Genomic DNA, 20429 nt, shown 5'->3' on the forward strand with positions numbered 1-20429 from the left:
CACTGTCACATAATGTAGATAGTTTACAGCTCAGGATAGGAGATAATACGTTACATCATTTTGCATCTCTTTTAATTGATCTCCCTTGGATTTGCTGTGTAATTTGATTTTTTATATCGTAGATTGATCTTTTTATTTGGTCCTAAATAGCTTCAAGTTCTCACTTAATTAGTATCTGAGTAAATTGAGTTTATTCTCGCGAATGTCTCATTCGATAATTCGCTTATGCAGTCCAAATAGTCAAGGTTGTAACTAGGATTTGTAGGGATTCACAGCATTTCTTTGATTATTGTCCTCTGATTTGTCGTAAAATCTATTCTTTTTCTCTATGTATGTATGTATGTGTGAAGGTCGCCGACAAAACAGTCGACAGTATTAGTTGTTGTTTAGAATGATCTTTTAATCAATCCACACGTTGTTAATTGCTTTTAAGCATAAAATCAAATATTTGAAAATGTTGACTCAAGCAGATGGACTTTATGGTAAATTAATGAAATGCTAAATAAACCCTAAATTAGTCATATTGGCTTATTATAATGTCGACTCATGCCTAGTTTGGAAAAAGCATCTATTTGTAAATTTGTTATTATTTTTTACAACAGTTACATCATTTTAAATAGTCTAAAAGTGACACTTTTGGAAGAGCGACATAAAATATTTTTAGTTCACTTTTGTGAATTTATATTTGGACTCATTTGTCTTTGAACTGATCAAAAAATTCCAGTTATTGTTTTTCTTGGTTGTGATTAAACTAAAGATATAAAGTAAAACTCAATGAATATTATTGTCAGATGAAATTTACTACTTATCTGCATTCTTAGTTAATTATAAAGTACAACATTAAGTCAGTGTTGATAGACTGGGACAAATACTATTCTTTGCTTAGTTTAGCATTCAGGGCTAACCCAATATTTGTCTCTTTGATCATACATCGCTTCATCAATATGATCTGTCAGCAAGTAGGATCTGTTCTACAATTTCATTTCTCATTGTCCATTAAGTTTGCTTTCATTCAAGCTTTATTCTTTTTTTTAATTTCCTTATTTCATGCCCTCTACATAGATGTCTCAATTTTGATCTTAAACTATTTTTCATTCTAGTGTCGGTTTATGAACTAACTCCACATGAAAAGTTGATCTTGCTTACCACCTTGATGGATGAGCTCTTGCTTCAACCTCAAATTCGAGAACGTATGGAAGATCAATACGAACGTGTGCGTTTGTTACGCAATCAGTTGCGCACTGTACAAGCTGATAGAACTGTATTGATTAACTCTGGTACTGGAATTGAGGAAGAACAAGATATTTTGACACATATGAAGAAAATAAACTCCACAAATGATGGCCGTGTTCATTTCGCTCCTGTTGGTCTTAAAGGACGCTTGGGCAGAGGAAGAGGTCGTCCAGTGGGTTCTGGTCGTACACTAAGCCGCAAAAATACGCAACTAGATTCGACAGCCGCTCCTTTGGAGAAATTTTTGTCAGAGTAATTAATTTTCATTAATCATTTAGTAACAAAATATCTCAATTTTTTTGATTGTAAATACTGGCTTTAACTAGTAATTCGTTTGATATGAAGTTATACATAACTTATTATGATTGTATAAGTGTTCTATTCTGTGGATCATTATAACGAATTTTACACCATGTGTTTTTTCTATCTAACCTTAGTTAACTTTACGTTATTTTTCTGCTTACTGTCATCAGTTTTTACACAACTTTTACAAGTGGGTTAGTGGATTGGTAAAGAATAACCCAAGAAACTGGACACTCATAATCTTGAAAGACATGTCATTGAATATATGGATTTGACATATTTTTAAGTTTGATATTTGAGTTAGTTGGTTCAAGTTTGATTTCTCTGAACAGCACACTGAAATGTCTTTATATATTTTTGATGATTTTTTTTGTAGTGAGGATTATAAGTTAATCAATCGAAAGGAACATCGACCCAATTCAGATACTGGAACAACAGCTTCTTGTATCTCTTCCTCATCTACAACTAATATATATGAAAAATTGACAGATTCGTTATTAGAGGAACAAAAGTTACTAGACTCTATTACTCAGGTTTCGCGTGGTTGCTCAATGATACCTCTTGGTCAGGACAGATTTTATCGGTAAGTTACTAATTTTGTCGTGTTTATCTATAAACTATAAACGTGCTTAAATTCCCAGTTAACCAGACTCTAAGGGATTAAGACTCTTCGAAATTGGATTTAGAGCTTTTAACAAAAATTCCGATTTTCCGAACAATTTTTTCTTTTATTCATAAGATTAAATTGGCTTTTTGTGTCTGTCAAATTATTGCAAGAATTTGTAGGTTCTGAATCACTCATGAAATTAAATAAAGTGCAAGTCGGTATTCTGTGTTGATAGATGGATACACATCAAGTCTTTACATGGTGTTGTATGAAGTTTTCTGTTTCGAAATTTAGGAGTAATGTATAGCAAGTAGAACTACATTTAGATTCATTTACTCGGTTGTTTGGATATATTACTTATTAACTTGGACACGACATTTTATCTGGAGATTATAATTTCGTATTCTGCTTTGCTTACTATATTTGTTATTTTTCAAACGATGCATGGTACATAGCCTATTACACTATAGTAATTAACTGTTATTGGTATACGCGGGATGTAGGTAGCTTCTCCGGGCTGACAGGCTCACAAATTCCAGTTACTACTTATTAACGAATACTAGATCATATAAAACCGATAACTGGCTTTGTTGAACATATCACTTCAGACTATACAGAAGACAGACAAGATACAAGATCCCGTACTCTGGAAGACGCAAATATAAACATGAAGATGTCTGTTTAAATGTTTCCCTTAAATGACCACTGGCTGCGAGATTTGGTGTGGAAAAGTCACTTTCATTCTCATTGATCATAAGTTAGCAGATTAAAACAAACATCTAACATAATTAAACATTAGTGATGTAAAATTCAGTCAAGTATCAGTTTGATGTTAGTTTTTGTAAGAATTTAATATCAGCTGAAGTACTATTAAAAACTAGGGGGCATTCGAATAGAACTATTCTCCTCAAACCATTTAACCAAACACCAATTATCGATTCTTGGTCCCTACATTTATATAGCTATACCAATCAATCAACTGTTATTTTTTCCTTTGTACCAGTTAAATTATAATATTTGGCTACTAAATTGTCACACACCATAGTCACTTACACTTAAATAAAACACTGTTACCAAAATTAAATTCAGTAAAGTGACCGTAATACTGAAATTTATTACTAAATCAAAACTTTACTGATTAAAATCAATGGGTTATTATAGGAGTATTTGAGTAGTATAATGTAATTATGCATATCTTTATTTATTCTTCTTTTTAAAAAAAACTTTACTACATTCTAACTATTGTTAATCGTTGAAATAGTTTTTTACGTTTTTCATAAATATTTAATTCTGAAAAAACCTATTTCTAAATTTTATATTCTTACTTTATTGTACATACTTGTGCTTCTATTCAATGAATTTATTTTACATTACAGACAATATTGGCTAGTAATGTCTGTACCATGCATACTGATTGAAGATTGCCGATGTGTTGATAAAAATCCTTATTATAATAATGCTACAATTCGAAATCATCAAGTTGTATATACGTATCCTGAACTTGCTAAACAAATGGGTCTTAATAGCTCTGAAGACGCTGGTAGACATTTACGGGAAATAATCAATTCTATTAAAGATAATGAATTGTTAGATAGAGAAGAAATAACATTTCGTGTTGCTGCTTATCTACCACATCAATCTTTATCATCATCATCATCGTCATCATCATTATTATCAGGAGGTTTATCAGTTGAACAACTACGAACTCTTGTTAAACCGGTAAGTTTGATTAAAGACTCTCATGCATCATACTTTAAACACGCCTATGTAATTAACTTATGTTAGTCATAGATGATGATCAGGCCATAAGATCCTTTTAGAACTGAAAAAAATTCAAATTGAACTTTTTGATGAAAAAGTTTTATTGCACGTATTTATAAATTTTCGTGTGCATATGTATAAAAAAATGAATTTCATTTTTATTCTTCATTACTTTTCTACCACAGGAACGTGTCAGTGCCCATGACTCTTCTTTGCATAATGCCTGTCCTGCGGTCAACCAATTAGCTAAACTACGATGTTATCCTGAGAAGTCATCACTGTCCACAACTGTCTGGTCGATTCTTATACCCGATAAGTACAGGGAATTGTACCAAAAAAAGATGCTTGATTCAAATAATCATACTATCGTTTCTGATTCAAATACAGAAGTTGTTTCATCTTCCTCCACACGTGATTGTTCTGATATCCCTGTAAAATTAGAAGAGTGTTGTAATAACATCAATAACAATCCTATTGATGATAATGAATCGAAGACAGATGTTTCTAACGATAACAAAATTTCGTCTTTGACAAATGATGAAGTTGATTTAATGGTTGAACAAGCCAAATGGACTATTGATTGCCTAGAAGCTTCATTAAACCCTCGCGGTATCCGTGAGTCTCGTCTTCGCAAAACAATTGGCCAATTACGACCTTTACTTATTAAAGTACTTACCATGTGTCCACCGGAAATAATTTGTGCAACGAACGATAACTGTTCAACAGTAGTCGACAAGGTCAGTTTTGTATTTACAAATTGTCTTATTGTGTAGTCTTTGTTGTATTTGACCAACCAGTCGATAAGCTAGTTTAGTAATGTCTGCATTATGAGATTCACTCCTAAGATTAACGATTTTTTTCGGACTTTTTGTGGTTACTAATTTCGTTTATAAATAATTTCCACATTTTTCAATATTTAACATGATCACATTGTTAAGATCTCCGTAGAAGTTTATGTATGAAAGTTCGTTGTTGAAACCCTGGAGACCTCCATGTTGCTTACAGTAACAATAAGATTCTTTTCATCCTGAATACTTTTTTACTTATCGATTATAATGTCATTAGGTAGTTGGAATTTTATAACCGAATTTTTAAGAGCATAACTCCTATCAAAGTTATTGGTATCCCAGATAATAAACATATACCAGGGTTTCTTACTGACTCCATTCAATCACAAAACGCGTGATTTGGTTTTGCAAACAGTTCATCCGTTCGAATCACAATGGCGCAAATTTTCATTGTTTTTTTCTCACTTCAATGGTGTCTAGAAATTACTGATAGGTTTTGACTCACAGTTAACATCTGAAGTGTGAATATAGGAAAGTGGTAATTGTTTTGTGTTCGTGAACTCAAGCGTTCACTTCGTACGTTACTGATTAAATAAGCTATGAATAGCTAAAGTAGTTCTAATTGAAGTATAGATTATTGATCATTTTAATAAAAAAGCTCTATCAATGAGTTTTGTTCATTATATTTTGAAGACCATATCAAGAAACACTAGGAAGAAATAACCTGATGCATTTATTTGTTATTTGTCTAATTAACATTTTCCTTAATTAAAATAAATTATACACCAGCTTGACCCTGTTTTTAACCCCCTAGACAGCAATTAATACTCGAATTACATCTGGATCACTCGAACATGTTACTATCAATCCAGAAAAATGTAATCATTCAGGTGGTAATTCAACTCATGCAGTCATGTGTTCGTGGTTGGAAATCGCACTTGTTGGTATAGGATATCGTCTTGGTCGTTTGGATTTGATTAAACGTCTTTTGTTCAATAAGAGCGATAGTTTCACGGAAAATCCATCAAACACTGAAACCGAAGTATGTAAGCAAGATCTTAAAGAATCTCTTCAAAACAAGTAAGTTTCTATCAATTACTTTTTCAAATTGTTGAGATTCACTGCACTTAATTTTTAGTGATATTTTCAATATCAGTAGACGTACTATTCATATATGTGTGAGTAGTTTAAATCTTAGTGATAAAATTTCACTTCTATGTTTATTCTACTAGTTCATTATGTTTCATCCTGAAAAAGATGTCGTTAGTTAGTCTGAGGAGGTAAGCGATATGTCGTGAAATAATTGATGGGATCAATAAGGTGGCGATTTAGAAGTTAATGGGAATATTTCAGTAAAAGAAATTCATATGAAGACTTTTTAGTTATTTGTTGAAAGCTTATCGAAGTTGTTCTCAATACAAAACATTTGCCGAATACAAGTTTAATTGCCTGAATCGAAACAGCGTATTTTTTTAAAGAGCTAATAGTTTTATTTAGATGAGCGGACCAAAGGAGACAAAACGGAATTCCCTTCAAACTCACATAGTATTTATCAAATGTATCTTTGGAATCTACAGCTGTTTTAATCACTCAGTCATAGAACCATATTTAGAGTACAAATGTCTTCCTAGCATGATATCCATATTTCAGCAGACACCTAATCCACTTATTCTCGAAGCCAATTCTTAGCGAAATTCAGTACTGTATTTTATACCGTCTGTTTCCTTCCGTATATCAAACCTGTTAGTCAGTAATCTGCGCCTAGAATGTATTCATTCTTTTGTTTGACGCCACTTTTTAAAAACCTTGTATTTCAAACATTATAGGGGTTTCAGTGAAGTGGAGAATGATGATACTGTCTCTGTAGCAGCTGAAGATTGTCCTGACAGTTCTGTTAAACATTCTGAGGCCTTAAAAACTCCACTAAGTTGTAGTTCTATTAATCCAGATGTAAAGCGTCTTTCAAAAATAATTTTATCACTGGGCCATGATGTTAGTCCAAAAGGAGTTGCTGGACCACTGGGTGAGCTATTTAGTGTATTGAGATATATATTTATCCTTTAAAATTTTTATTAATGACGTGGATGTATTTATCTTTGACAGTATTTTGATAGTTTGTTTTAGCATCATTTACCTGCAAATACTGGTCAATAAATTTATGGCTTAAATCTATGTTTCATAGTCCAATGCGCGCATTAATGTGTTTTTACACTCTTTTCTGAAAATGAAATATTAAACTAGCTACCTAATGTAAAAAAACAGAATATCTGTTAGTCCTTTTTAATAGATTAAATTTAGAATGAATTATCATTATAACCAGTGGCTTTTTTTAGCTAGTTGTTCATTGGATTAGAAGCTTGCTTCCATGAAGTCTCTTAGATAATAGAAATAGTTATATACTACCTTGAATAAAACAAATCGACACAACTTTCGTGGCACACACATATTCAGTACTTGTCTTATTTTGTACTTATTCATTTTTCTTTTGTTCATGTTAGTTTTCCAATTCTCTACTCTTTCCATATTGAACAGGATATATTAACACTTTTTTGTAGGCTATGTCATAGTTTTTTTGAGAAGACTAGGATTTCTAAAAAGAATTTCAAAGTTATGGATTAAATAGTATTAATCACAAATACCTACTAAACCTTTCTTAACGTCTAAGCTCTACAAGTCGGGCTTTTGTTTTTTATAGACTTCTGGTTCTGTAAGTATTGGGTGATGAACTCAAATGATAACTGAACACAATTGTTTGCTGATATTCACGGTACTATTTAAACATAAATACAAGTATAAATATACAAAATACCCTAATTACTCCCATTTCTATGCTATACAGCCATTAATTTGTACTGAAGAATTTGTAAAATTTAATTTGTAACTCATCAAATGACTACGTTTTTAAAGAACGCAAAATTAATTGTTTATCGAAGAGAAGAAGCGTACCTGACATATAAAGACGGTGATTCTGTTCACAAATGATCAAACAAATCAATCAACTCATGTGTAGACAACCAAACACGGGAAATAAATATAGTAAATTGCCAAGATACCGTTTTGATTGAAAAAAAGACTAATTAGTTAATAAAGCATCATGTGATGGCTGAAATACGGTTGAAAAACCAAAATTGTAGACAAAAAAAGAGTAACAATAATCTCATTTGGAGCAAAAATAAATGTGATACACATGAATGAAAGGATTGAAACAAGTGATATCACATCTAGGGTAGAACAAAGAATTATTGTCACATGGATTACATACGTTAGGGATTTTCGTACACACATAAACAAAGGACATCACATTAATCTTTCCTTACTGAACGTTTTAAACTACTCAACATTTTTAATTTTATATCTGATTCATTGTCTAGCATATGCCTGTTAGTCTGAGCAAAATGGAATTTCGCAAATCATCGTAATTTCCTATAATATAGGATAACGTATTCTAAAAATAAATACATATCGTACGTAATCTGAAAATTACCAAGCTTCTACTTATCTTATTGTGAATTATTTTTTTGAATTCTATTTACCGTTTGCGTACAACTGTCACACCCATCACAAACAGTCTTGTCAATAAAGAGTCGTTAACTATCTAAAATCATTTATTGTTTTTTCTTTGTAACTTTTCCAGCGAACGATGAAAGGACTTTGCGTAGTGAACCTATTAATATGTCCGTCAACAAACAACCAACTGATTTAGAAAATATATTTTCTGAAAATACTGTACCATCTGAAATACATGATTCAAATGTAACAGCTAATTCTAATATGATTCAATCGTTTCGAACTACTGGCTGGCAAAGATGGTGTGTTAATGTTGAACAGGCTAGTTCTACTGCACAATTACACTTGTTAGCACGTGCTCTTGAACGTGGGGCTCATCGTGCTACCTTAGGCGGTCGAGGTGTGTCGTCTGCAATTGCTAATTATGTCTCACAACATCCTTTACCCGCTCTAAAATGTACTTCATGTCGGTACGTGTTATTATTATGATTACTATCATTGAATTTAATTCGTTTTGTCCTATTATTGTTGTTTTATTTTAGAGAATTGAATTACGCCCGTTACCACTCGTAGAGGGGTTTCTTACTTCTAAATTAGCTATCAGTTACTGAATTCTAAGCCCCGAGTGTCCTGATTTCTGTCTCTACCTTAGTGTTTTTAGTTGGCAAATTTGTCATTCCAATCGATCATTTTGTTCACTACTTAAAAACCTTATTTTTCACACTAAAATATTTACAAATTTCAAAAATTTCTGAATATTTTCATTATAGGGGTCCTCCAAATGTTTTGACTTTACCAACTGCATCCGGCAATCTGTCTGCATTTTCCGTTTGTTCTGGTTGTGCTTGCCCCTATCACCTGGATTGTCTTCTTTCTTCAAGCACCCGACGAACTAGTACCCGACGATCTCGAACTAAACAATTTGGCATTTCAAGTTCAAATAGTCCTAATAACATTGATTCATCGTATACTGGGTTTCTGAGCAATTTTTCCTCTTTATCCAGTGTTACATCTGCTCGTTTTGAAGTGTTAGGTGGTAGTCTTATATTGTGTGCATTTTGTCTTCGTTCAGCTGAGGTGTTATTGTCAGGAGCAGATAATCCCACAGGGCTGTTACAAACGAACAATGAAGCATTTGAATTATCTAATACATTAGTATATACAAGCGAAGATTATCTGGGTACTAATGAAAATATTTCAATCCAAAAGGTAATAAGATTTATGATTACAGGTTTATTTAATCTTCATACCTGAATAACCAAAATTCATAATTAGTACTAATATTTCACCGTTCATTTAGTGAAATCATTTTTCTCTGATTAATTTTGATCTATTTGTGAAGGTTTTTGGATTTTTCTTTTTTGCTTTCTGTGGCAGTATTGGAATAGTAAATGATTTATTCATTATACGGGTTTGTTAATTCCTGAAGGTTAGCAATTTGTGAAATACACATACTGCAAGTGTTAATCTATTAAATTAAAAAAACAAATTCCTAGAACTTTATAATTCAGTAAGAGTTTGTATCCTAGTTCTTTTGACGTTATACGTAATGGTAAATTGATTATACTATAACGTTTTCCTAATCCAAGTCTAGACTCGCAACTTCACTGTTAATATTCGACTGCTGTAACTAGTAAACCATTATTGCTATACAGATCATGATCTGATGAATGTAAGTCCTTTACTTAATCAAATAACAGGTTGTACTGTCATATCAACTCAAGTGTAAATACTTTTCATTGATATCATTCTCATTTACTGTAATTGTTATAGTTTGTAGTGACTTATCACTTGAATAATTTCAAGGGAATAATCTGTCTTGTGTCGTTATAAGATTACTTACTAGCTTGCCAGTAGAATTTCTTTGTGAAATTAATTTATGTAAGGCGATCTTTAACCCATATTCTTGGTAGGCACGCTATTCTGATTAAAATGTCATGTACGGAGATAAATTGTGAGTAAGGTATTCATGGAATATTTTGCAAATCCAGTCAATAACTGTGCAGAAAAATAGTTCTTATTTAATTGGTCGTCTATTATGATTGGATGTGTACTTCGCTGAAGGAAGATACACCACCAGTTCAAAAGATACTAGTTACTAGGATGAATGAAAACGTAATTCGTTTAGAAATTACAAATAATCTGACATTTTCTCAGTGACTGTATTAAATAATCAAAACAACTGTTTATTTATATGGTTGAGATTACAAATAAATAAATATTTTTAGAACCATTATTAGGTTTTTCGTGTTATTTTAAGGTAGCTGTTTTTAATTTTTGAACCCACTATAATTTATTTAGAATCATAAAAGATTTAGTGAAAATACTGTTCAAGTCAAATTGATTTTGATTGGTCGTTTATTATTTGAAGATTCGTTGATAATACTCCAAGTCTTTGTAATGGAAGAGTGTGACATAATAAGAACCTCATAAAAACTTATATTTCAAGTTACTAGCCACATTAGTTGTTTAAGGTTTACTTGACTTTCGAAGTCAGGTTAGTAGGTGAAAGTTGATTGTCTAGACAGAAAAGCCACAACGAATCTACAACAATTTCTCAGCGCCAGGTTCAGTCAGTCACAACGTAGAACTTCGTACGTACGTACATCAATTCGAGTTGCCATACCACATTAACACAGAGATGCAGTTGTCGATTCAAATACCATAGTGGTAGAAGTAGTGAGAGTATAAGCAGTAATCGGAAAGATTAGGATTTGAAGATGTTATTGAAGGAGTATAATCCAGTGAAATAAATTTGGAAAGGGAAAAAAGAAAGGGACATAGAGAATTCAGAAGATTAGAATTTGGGAGAACACAAAGAGGTATAGACCGTGTGAAGTCGATTGCCAGTTTTCCTTCCTGGCCGTTTATGGATCAGCAAATCGCATATTTTGTGAACCGCTGTGTTAGTTGTCAACAAGCTGCAAAACTCAACAGTTGAGCGCCGCCAGTTTCATGCCCATTACTTAAAGATCTATAGTGCAGAGTCCACATAAACTTTGGAGAAGCAATCAATGAGATAACGTGTTTAGTTTTCGTTGATGCATTCCCGAATTGGCCTGAGAATCTCGAAATGGTTCCACTAATAGCAACTTAAGCCATCCAGATTCTGATAGATCTTTTCTCTCAGCGGATTACTAGATACTACGGTGTCAGTTAATGGATCGCAATTTACTTCAGGACATTTTCGAGAGTTCTACCGCAGACAATCCACCACACATTCGCTCACCATCATACAATCCTAAATTAAACGGACATGGAGAGCGGTTTGTGGTCATTTTAAAAAGATTATTACTCAAATAAAAGGGACAGGGTATGCTAATTGATATATTACACCAAACGACGCACTACCAAACTAGAGATCAGCGGAAGTTTTCATGTGTTGTGGATTGAGAGCAACTCACCTCCCGATATTACCCAATGGGGATTATTTTAAAAAAAAAAGGTACCCGTACCAACCTTAGCATTTGTCACGGGACCGTACAAAAAACAAGCAACTTGCCTCTGAAAATTCTGGTGAACATGTACTCCATGATCCTTAGGGAACAAATGGCGTATGGACTTATTGTTGGTCACTGAGTACCATCAGACTGCATCTCCTGACGTTGCTCCATTACCTTGTGTTAGACCTTTAGGTCTTGAGGATTGGCTCCCTAATAAAACCACTTCAGTTTGGGCTCTCAGGAAGCATTCCAGTCCTCACACAAGTCATTTAATTTGTGTGGCGCATATTTATTTGGTGCCCTTTTGTACAAATGTCTATCTGTTTAAATAAATAAATAGATCATTGTATTGAAGTCGGGGTAATGAAGTTATTAGCACAGTGCACGAACGTATCAGAATCTAAGTAGAGTTTTGCGCAGATCGTTAAGAAAACAACGATTTTTCGTATGATTTATACCTGAAATATTAATTTAATTTAATTTATTAGATACAGTATCTATAGGTTTTAAAAATTATGTAACCCAGCACTATTTTTATTGTTCTCTATTTAGAAGGCAAATCGAGTTGGAAGAAAACGTCGTTCTTTTGTTTGTGATGAGTCTGATGATCCCATGTCTTACGATGGGAATTCAGACGAGAAAACTGATAATCCCCTTGAGAATATAGAGGAGCTAGATCCTGATAAATCGAGTGGAAATCATCATATGGAAACCGAAGGTACAAATAATGTACATGTAACTAGACGTCGTGGTAGACCTGCTCGACTTCATCGTGTATATAGTCGTCGTGGTCGTCGTCCAACGAAATTTATGTCAGAGAAAGTTAGTCATTGTGATAGAACTGTTGAACCTAGCTTAGAAGCTACTTATGCATCTCCCGCATCGGTAGATATGTCATCGATCAGTAAATTGTGTGTTACTGTGGATGTTCATTATGATGATGAAGTCGAACAGTTGCTTAGTCCTTTAAATCATCAAAGTAAAAAACCCAAAGGAGACTCCGGGTCTGTGAATTCATCTTTAACAAAAAGTAAATCATGTCCAACTGTTGAATCTGAAAGAAATTGTCGCTGTAAGTTCTTATTTCAGCAGTTGTTTCATTGATAGTTTTTATTATTAGTACTAAAATAGTTGATTTTTTTATTACTTATACTAAGTGCGGATTGACTGTTACAATATAGCTCTGGAAGCTTTTGATACACCTTATTTGTTATACATTTAAGAATGAAATAACTAAAAACATTAACTCAATTCATTCCATCTAACTCTTGTTATCTTTTAGTAGTAGTAACATTTTCACAGTAACACTTTTGCTTTCCGTTTGATCTGTTTCTATGTACTGAATTTTCACGGATTTCTTTGTCCGGTGTTTAATGAGATTGAGTTTCGAAAAAGCTTTTGTTTGTCCAAACCAAGATACTACATTTGTTCATTCAGTCATTTTGTGTTATTCTAATTTCTTTATCGAGGTGTGTAATTCATAGTCATGTTTTACAGTACAGCTAGAATCGAAGTTTGTAGACTAGATGAGGAATAACTCAAAGTTGATCGAATTGACATAAATGTATTCGTTTTTTAATTTTTCCCAAAAGTTTTTAATTATATATCTTGTTACATCGTTATTCCGTTTCACTCGTTGGCATTGGTAGTACATGAATATCACATTTTACACTGTAACACTTTGAATTCTTATCACTCATAGCCATTGTATATACTGTAATTTCACTAGATCGTTTGGTTACTTCTTATTATTCTATTTATTAGAATTTATCTCGTAACTTGTAATCACAGAACTGCTTCTATTTTCCTTTTTATTTAGTGAAACGTGCATCTATTATTTTAGATAATTGTGTTTCACAAATCACGACTGCCAATGATAGAGGACGTCGTTCTAACCGTGGTCGTCCTCGAAAATCTGACGTTACACTACCCAACCCCTCACCTGAAAATCCTGATTCAGTCAATCCTTTATCATGTAGTCGAGAGGAGTTTGATCAAGCTACTGCTGAATGTTTCCTATCAGAATTATGTACGATCAGTTCAGCACGTCCACTTCTCCGATGTGGACTTGGTCGAACCTTAGCTTTGAATGAATTAAATCAAGCTAACGGTAGTTCAGATGATAGTTTCGTCGTTAATGCCCTATCTGAACGCCCTCGAGCAAGTCATCGAACACGTTCAACAACGTCGGGTCATTCTTCTGAGGATCGTAAACTATATGCTCTAGATTTGGTCGGGTTACAAGAGATTTTAGCTCGTGGAGAATTACCTCAGGGACCAGGACAAGTAATCTCTCAGCTGAGGTTAGTTGCTTTACTGTATAGAATTGCGATCTTGCTTCGTAATTTTTTTTTTACAGATAATCATATCATACGCCATATAAACCAGCTTTTTTGTGTGTCCCAGTTCCATTTTACTGACTTATAAGTGTCATATAATTATTTTATCCTAAACAAAAGACCATTCGTTTTTGAACTAATCACCTATGCGTTTGGAATATTGGAGAATGAAATTTCATTCATCATGGCATTTTGGAAATGTCATCTATCTAGTTACCGTTTAGAAAGACTCATCAGTGATATGGTGGTGGTCATACACTCACCCTAACAAGATAACAGTCACTAGTTGTTCCATTATTGAATACATTATGTACTACTGTGGTACTTATGCTGACTGATATAAGTAGTAAGTAGTTGCAGTCTGAAGTGGAATGCCTGACAGCATAAGATTGGATTGAAGAGAACGAGAAGGGAAACAGAGAGCAATTGTGATAAGAGTAGAATTGAAATAATCATGAAGTATGTAAAGGACAAATGAAGGGAGATGTGGAAATGATGTATTGAATGTACGATTTTCATATTTTACGAAGGAAGTGTGTAATTTTGCATGAAACAATAAATTGGTTTATCCTATCTGAGTTTCGTGCATTATACCACAACTTTCGTAACCGATTGATGCATGCAATTATATACCATTTGGATTTACTAAGCATACCAAATGGTCACTTGTCTGGTTGTCAACAATTTAAAATTGTATTATGATATTGTACAAAACATAGTTCGTTGGTTACCAATAAAATAGCGTTAAACTTATCTAGCTTCTATAACTGATCAATATGAGTCGACAGCGACCAATGCATTCAATTTGAGGATATTTAAAGTACACTTATACTGATTTCATAATTGATACGTGTTGTCGACTTCATGTTGTGTCTCTCATCTGAAATACATTTGGCGTTAAAACCTACGATAGCGAAATCTAGCTTATACAAGTGGGAACATAGTAGCACTGTTTTAGTATTTGTCTTTATATTCGTTAATGTAGTGTTGTGTTCTTGAAGGCGTTACTCTTAAATTCAGGAGTCAGTTCTTACATTTTTTTAAAATCGGAAAACATTTTTTTATTATCTCATCACATTATCTTAATGGTAGTAATACCTTAAGGTTATGTAGTTTTTGTTAGTGATTGGTAATTTATTTTCTGTAACAGTGACCTATAAGACATCTTTTCCAATCCATACTTCAGCATGACATTTTTGTTTTCTGATTGATTGTGACCATATTTAGTTGGCTAATTTTTCTGTGCCCTAGGGTCACTTTTCTTGTGTGTTGGATTTCAATTTCCTTTGTACCTCTACTTTTTGTTTGTGTAGAACAGAGCGAACTGCTGCGCAGTATACTCGTCCTTTTGTTGATAGACGGATATCTCGTTTTCTCCATAGGTGACGTAAGTTGACAAAAGTCAAACGAGCTTTTTGAATCTGTGCAAAGATTTCGTCAGACACCAACCTATCGGGGTTGATCAGACTTCCAAGATAAGTGAAGTTGTCGACGCGTTCGACTACTTCACTCCCTATCCTTAGTTCAGGTGTTGACGCAGGCCAGTCCTGAGCAACAAATTTCATTTAGATGGGGAGAAGCGCATCCCAAACATCCTTGCATTGTTACTCAGTGCTACCAAAAGACTCCTCATTTTATCAGCGTCTTCACCAAACAGAACTATGTCATCTGTGTATTTTAAGTCGATAAGTAGACCTCCTTGTAAGAGATCAATTCCTGAAAATTTAATCGACGAGAATGTTATTTTCAGCAGTAGGTCTATCATGAAATTAAACAAAAATGGAGATAGTCGACAGCCTTGTCGGACACCACTTGAGGTTGTAAAATCAGATGACAGTTAGCTATAAGCCCTGACTCGACTGGTAGTGTTCGAGTAAAGAGCCTTCACAAGGTTTATGTACTTCTGAGGTACACATTTCAATGACAAACACTGCCACAGAGCCTCTCGGTCTACAGAGTCAAATGCTGCTTTTAAGTAAAAAAAAACTATCATTGTCGGACACCGTTAAACATATCTGTGCTCTAAAACCTGACGAATGGTGAATATGTGGTCGATACAGCCAGGGCCGGGCATGAAGTCAGACTGATTTTCTCGTGTTCGCAGTTCATGAGTCTTAGTTAGGCTTCCGACAATTATCGAGGCTAGTATTTTAGATGCTATATTAGTCAAACTAGTCCCTCTATGGTTATCACAGGATGATTTGGACCCCTTCTTATATATTGGGACAATAAGTGATTACGATCAGTCAGATAGGATTACGTCCAACTCCCAGATTTTAGCTAAAATGTTAGTCAACCTAACCGCTAACATTGAACCACCATATTTAAAGACTTCTGGAGCCATTTTATCTGGACCAGATGCCTTTCCTTGTTTCAGATTAGCTATAGCCTTTCGAACTTCAACTAGAGTCGGGGGACCCACTTCAACGTTCCATTCAGACTGGGAATGGTGGGTAACTGTAGAGTAGTTGAAGGTCAGCTAAACTGTTCTTTGAAGTGTTCCGCCCATCGTTTTTAGCGTCTGGGCTGAAGGCAGATAAGAGTTTCGTCTTTTTCCGAGATTGTCTTGCTTACACTTGACTTCTTAATCCCAGTTTCTTTTATTAGTCTGAAGAGTTGTCTGGTGTTGCCTACAGCCACTGCTTTCTCCATTTCCTTTGCTTTCGTTTCCCACCACTGCTCACGATCGTTCCTTAGACTTTTGGTTAATCTAGATCTGATTTGCTTTCTCTCTTCGTCGTGTTCAGAGCCTGATGGGATGAGTTTACGCGAATCCATCAGTGCAATAGACCTAGAAGAAATCCATTGGATTGTAACCCTTTGGTTTATATATCTTTCCAAGCAACATCTGGGCCAGCCTCGTTTTCAGAACTGCCTAAATGTAAACTCAGTTGTTCCTGGAGTCTACTTTTGGCTTCGTTGTCACTGAGTTCAACTCTAATGGGTTTTCTTAGTATGGTTTTTCTGCGTCCAGTGAGGCGCAAACAAATGTGTGCTCGTATTAGAGCATGATCAGAGTCTAAACATGTATTCCAGTAGGAGCGACAATCTTCTATCAAGCCTCTCCAACGATGACTGACGGGAATATGCTCTCTTTGAGTCTATCGTTGGTTTGGTGCAGGTGGTCTCCTTGTTAGACGGTGTCTCTTCTTTATGCTTTAAATTAGTGTTTGCTAAACATAAACGATTGTCTGAGCATAGTTGCAACAGACGATCACCATTGTCTTTTCGTTAAGTTGGGATACCAAAAATACCCACGTTAATGTCTTTCTGTTTGGTTTAAGCTACCTAATTGGGCATTAAAGTCACCCGCTACGACTACTATGTCTGAGCGCTTAGCTTTTTGAAGATGTTCAGAGAGCTTTCTGTAAAAGTCATCTTTCACTTCATCCGGGCTGCAGTCCGTGGGAGTGTGGGCAGAAATGACGAAGAGGCAACAACGTGTGTCCCTATCTCTCAGAGTTCTTACGGATCCGTGTAGCCGGACAGCACACAGGCGATTGGTAATGGGGATCCATTCTAATAGAGATTGTTCTGCCCTCTTACTAAGTGCTATGCGTACACCTGCAAGTTCACGAGAACAAGCCATCAGATCGCCAGATACATGGAGGGTGTATTTCGTTGGCTGTCCATTTTGGCGAGGTGAGGTCAAGTGAATGTCCACACTGGGATCCTGTATGCGTGTTTCGGAGACACAGCATACATCAATCGTGCGAGATTCCAGGGTCTTAGCCAAGGAGGCCTGCTAGTCGATTTGACATAGGGTATGTACGTTAAATGCCATAATGTGTAGTTTGGAGAGAGGTTTTAGTAGACCTGGGACAGTATTTTGCGCACTAGAATCGTTGGATATGGTGACACTTGAGAAGGAAGCCGAAGGAGGAAGTTTAGTGTTAAAAGTCGAGGGAGGATTGATAGGAATTGAAGAAGGAGATTGATTATGAATACAGTGGTCTTAAGTGCTGTTAGAGGTATAAGGGCAGTTATCACTTCCCGGTTGCCCACACCGTGGAAGGGTTCTTCTGGAGGTACCTTGGAAGAAATTTGGATTAGAAGTGGTCTTAATGTTAGCTATGTACTTGTTGGGACTTACCGCCAGAGACAGATATCTGTGGAATAAGGCGAGGTGTACATTTTTAGGGTCGACCTTTTCTAACCCCACCCCTCCTTGTGGGAAGGCAGCATCGCTGTTATGCTGGTTGTCTGAAGGAAACACCTTACTGCCGTCACACGTCTGTGTAGTGAGCAATACGACTTTGCCCTCAGACCTTGGGTTTGCTGCTTTTAGTCTTACCGCTCTTTAACCGACTTGACTGGCATGGTAGGACCTTGAGGAACGATTGTTCCAGTCAGTATAGCTCGGTTGGTCCATGGCGACAGGCAAGCCCGACCACCACGTCAAGGTAGCAGCAACGGTTGAAAGGCTTCCGACCAGGGAACTTCAGTCAACTATTCTGGGCTATTCTTTCAAATTGCTATCACGTGCTATTTATGATCTTGATGTCTGTGTCCAATACCCGATTGTATGTGTTATTTTGTCCGTCTCTTTCTTCTTTCACCTTGAAGATTTCAAGTTAGGCCTTGTCTTGTGTGGCTCAGTTTGATGGTTTCCACACAACGTGTCCTGTCCACCTTCAGTGTCCTTAATTTCCTACTCAACTGGTTTGTTTTCTGCTATAGTAGTTTTTAGCTGATCGTTTTAGCACATTAGTATGTTACGTAGACAACTGTTTATAAGTTAGTGTACCTTTTCGATGATGATGGTGATATTCTTCCAAGTTTCAGCTCGTTACATTAGCACTGATTTAACGTTAATGTTGAAAATCCTGACTTCTGCATTGGATGACAGTTGTTTTGAGTTCCATATATTCTTCATTTGTATGACACAACGGAATCTCAATTCATATTCATTTTTTACAAGATTTAGTACTTGAACATGTACTCAACTCTATGTGTTCACTATCTATTAGGAATTCGAAATTGCTCTTTCGACAAGCAAAATGAATTTATACTTTTTTTTTCTCATCTAAAATTTAATGTTTAATTTGGTTTTTCTAGACTACTCCTATCTCATTGGCTGCGTAGCAATCGTCCTGGTAGTCGTTTGCATCAATGCGCTTCAGATTTACTAGAACAGATGAATAAAAAGTTGAAAGCATTACAACAATTGAATATCCCCACTGTTAATGATAATATCATTAATAGTAGCAATAGTAACAATAATAATACTATTATTAATTCCTTAAATAACAGTAATAATATTGACAGTGAAAATTTAAGTCCTGTCAATCACCAACAATCACAACCATTATTTTCAACTAGTCATTATGGAAAACGCAAACGATAATGATGATGATTTTATATGAATTGAAATTTGCGATTCTACATTTATTGTGTATATTTATTATTGCCTTTCTTAATCTTCCCTATTTATTTCTGTACAGTAAAATCAGACATATATATATATATATATATATATATATATATATATAATGAATAGACAATGAGTGTTTTCACTATCCCTTTCCGTTTTCGCTCTTTATAATAAGTCCCGTTTTGATAAACTTATGTTGTTATTACTTTTCTAATTCTCCTGTTTGAACCACTTTTGAAAATAATGTCAATTGATGACCTCTTTCTTTTTGTTTTGGATTTGTATATGTTGAACATTTGTTTTCTCTTTGTGCGTGTATGTATGGTTTTGTTTCTTATTATTATGTGCATACTATTATTGAAATTGTAATAAAATATAGAAATAAATCAGTTATTAATACATGTAATTTCTTTTTTTACTTTTAATCTATTAGTTCAGTCATTTTAATATGATATTCTTATCAATCGTAATATTTATAAAGGATAACAAGATATATGTTTTTGATTGTTTTGAAAGAGCTAAAGTTTAGTTGGACTTACTGTTTTATAGCTTATTAAATTTTTAATCTAGTAAATATTGAAAGATCTTTAAAAGCTTTTTCAAGTACTGGAGTAAATTATATTATTATTTTCTATCGTTCAATGAACGTCACTTGGAATTTTTATTTACTCTTCAAGTTGGTGAATTTATAGCTCGATGAGATAGTATTGTGAATAAATTCACTTAGTATTGTTTGTTTGAATCTTCCCATTGATGTTTAGGACTATAATTAATCGGTCTCTTATTTGCATGTGTGCGTTTGAAGCGAAAAGTACTGGGTTCGAGTCCCAGAGTGAACATCTACTCTGAGATGCAGGTACATCCAGCTGACGAGTCCCAAATAGGACGAAACGCGCGTCCTGTATTCCACTGCTAGCGTGAATATTTTAGAACATTTTGTATGTAAATTCTTCCCATATTATCCTACAAAGATGTGCGTAGAATTCATTGTCAAGTTGAATCTGAATTACTGATCCTTATTGATAACCTCAGATTTTAGAAAAAATTATTGAAACAACTGGCTAGAAAAATTGA

The 20429-nt window shown here is 34.5% G+C and overlaps 1 protein-coding gene across 1 annotated transcript; it reads left to right on the top strand.

Moving 5' to 3' along the window:
• Positions 1–454: 454 nt before the first annotated feature.
• Smp_131880 (hypothetical protein) lies at positions 455–19328 on the top strand (the record flags this gene model as incomplete). The annotated part of the gene is made up of 12 exons (XM_018799040.1): positions 455–482; positions 1101–1485; positions 1913–2119; positions 3520–3757; positions 4090–4641; positions 5507–5772; positions 6519–6715; positions 8327–8669; positions 8970–9408; positions 12195–12714; positions 13462–13945; positions 19235–19328. The coding sequence occupies 12 exons, from the start codon at positions 455–457 to the stop codon at positions 19326–19328; spliced, it is 3753 nt and encodes a 1250-aa protein (XP_018650870.1).
• Positions 19329–20429: the final 1101 nt, after the last annotated feature.

The sequence above is a fragment of the Schistosoma mansoni genome, chromosome 3 (assembly GCF_000237925.1).
Source record: "Schistosoma mansoni strain Puerto Rico chromosome 3, complete genome".
NCBI classification, from domain to species: Eukaryota; Metazoa; Platyhelminthes; class Trematoda; order Strigeidida; family Schistosomatidae; genus Schistosoma; species Schistosoma mansoni.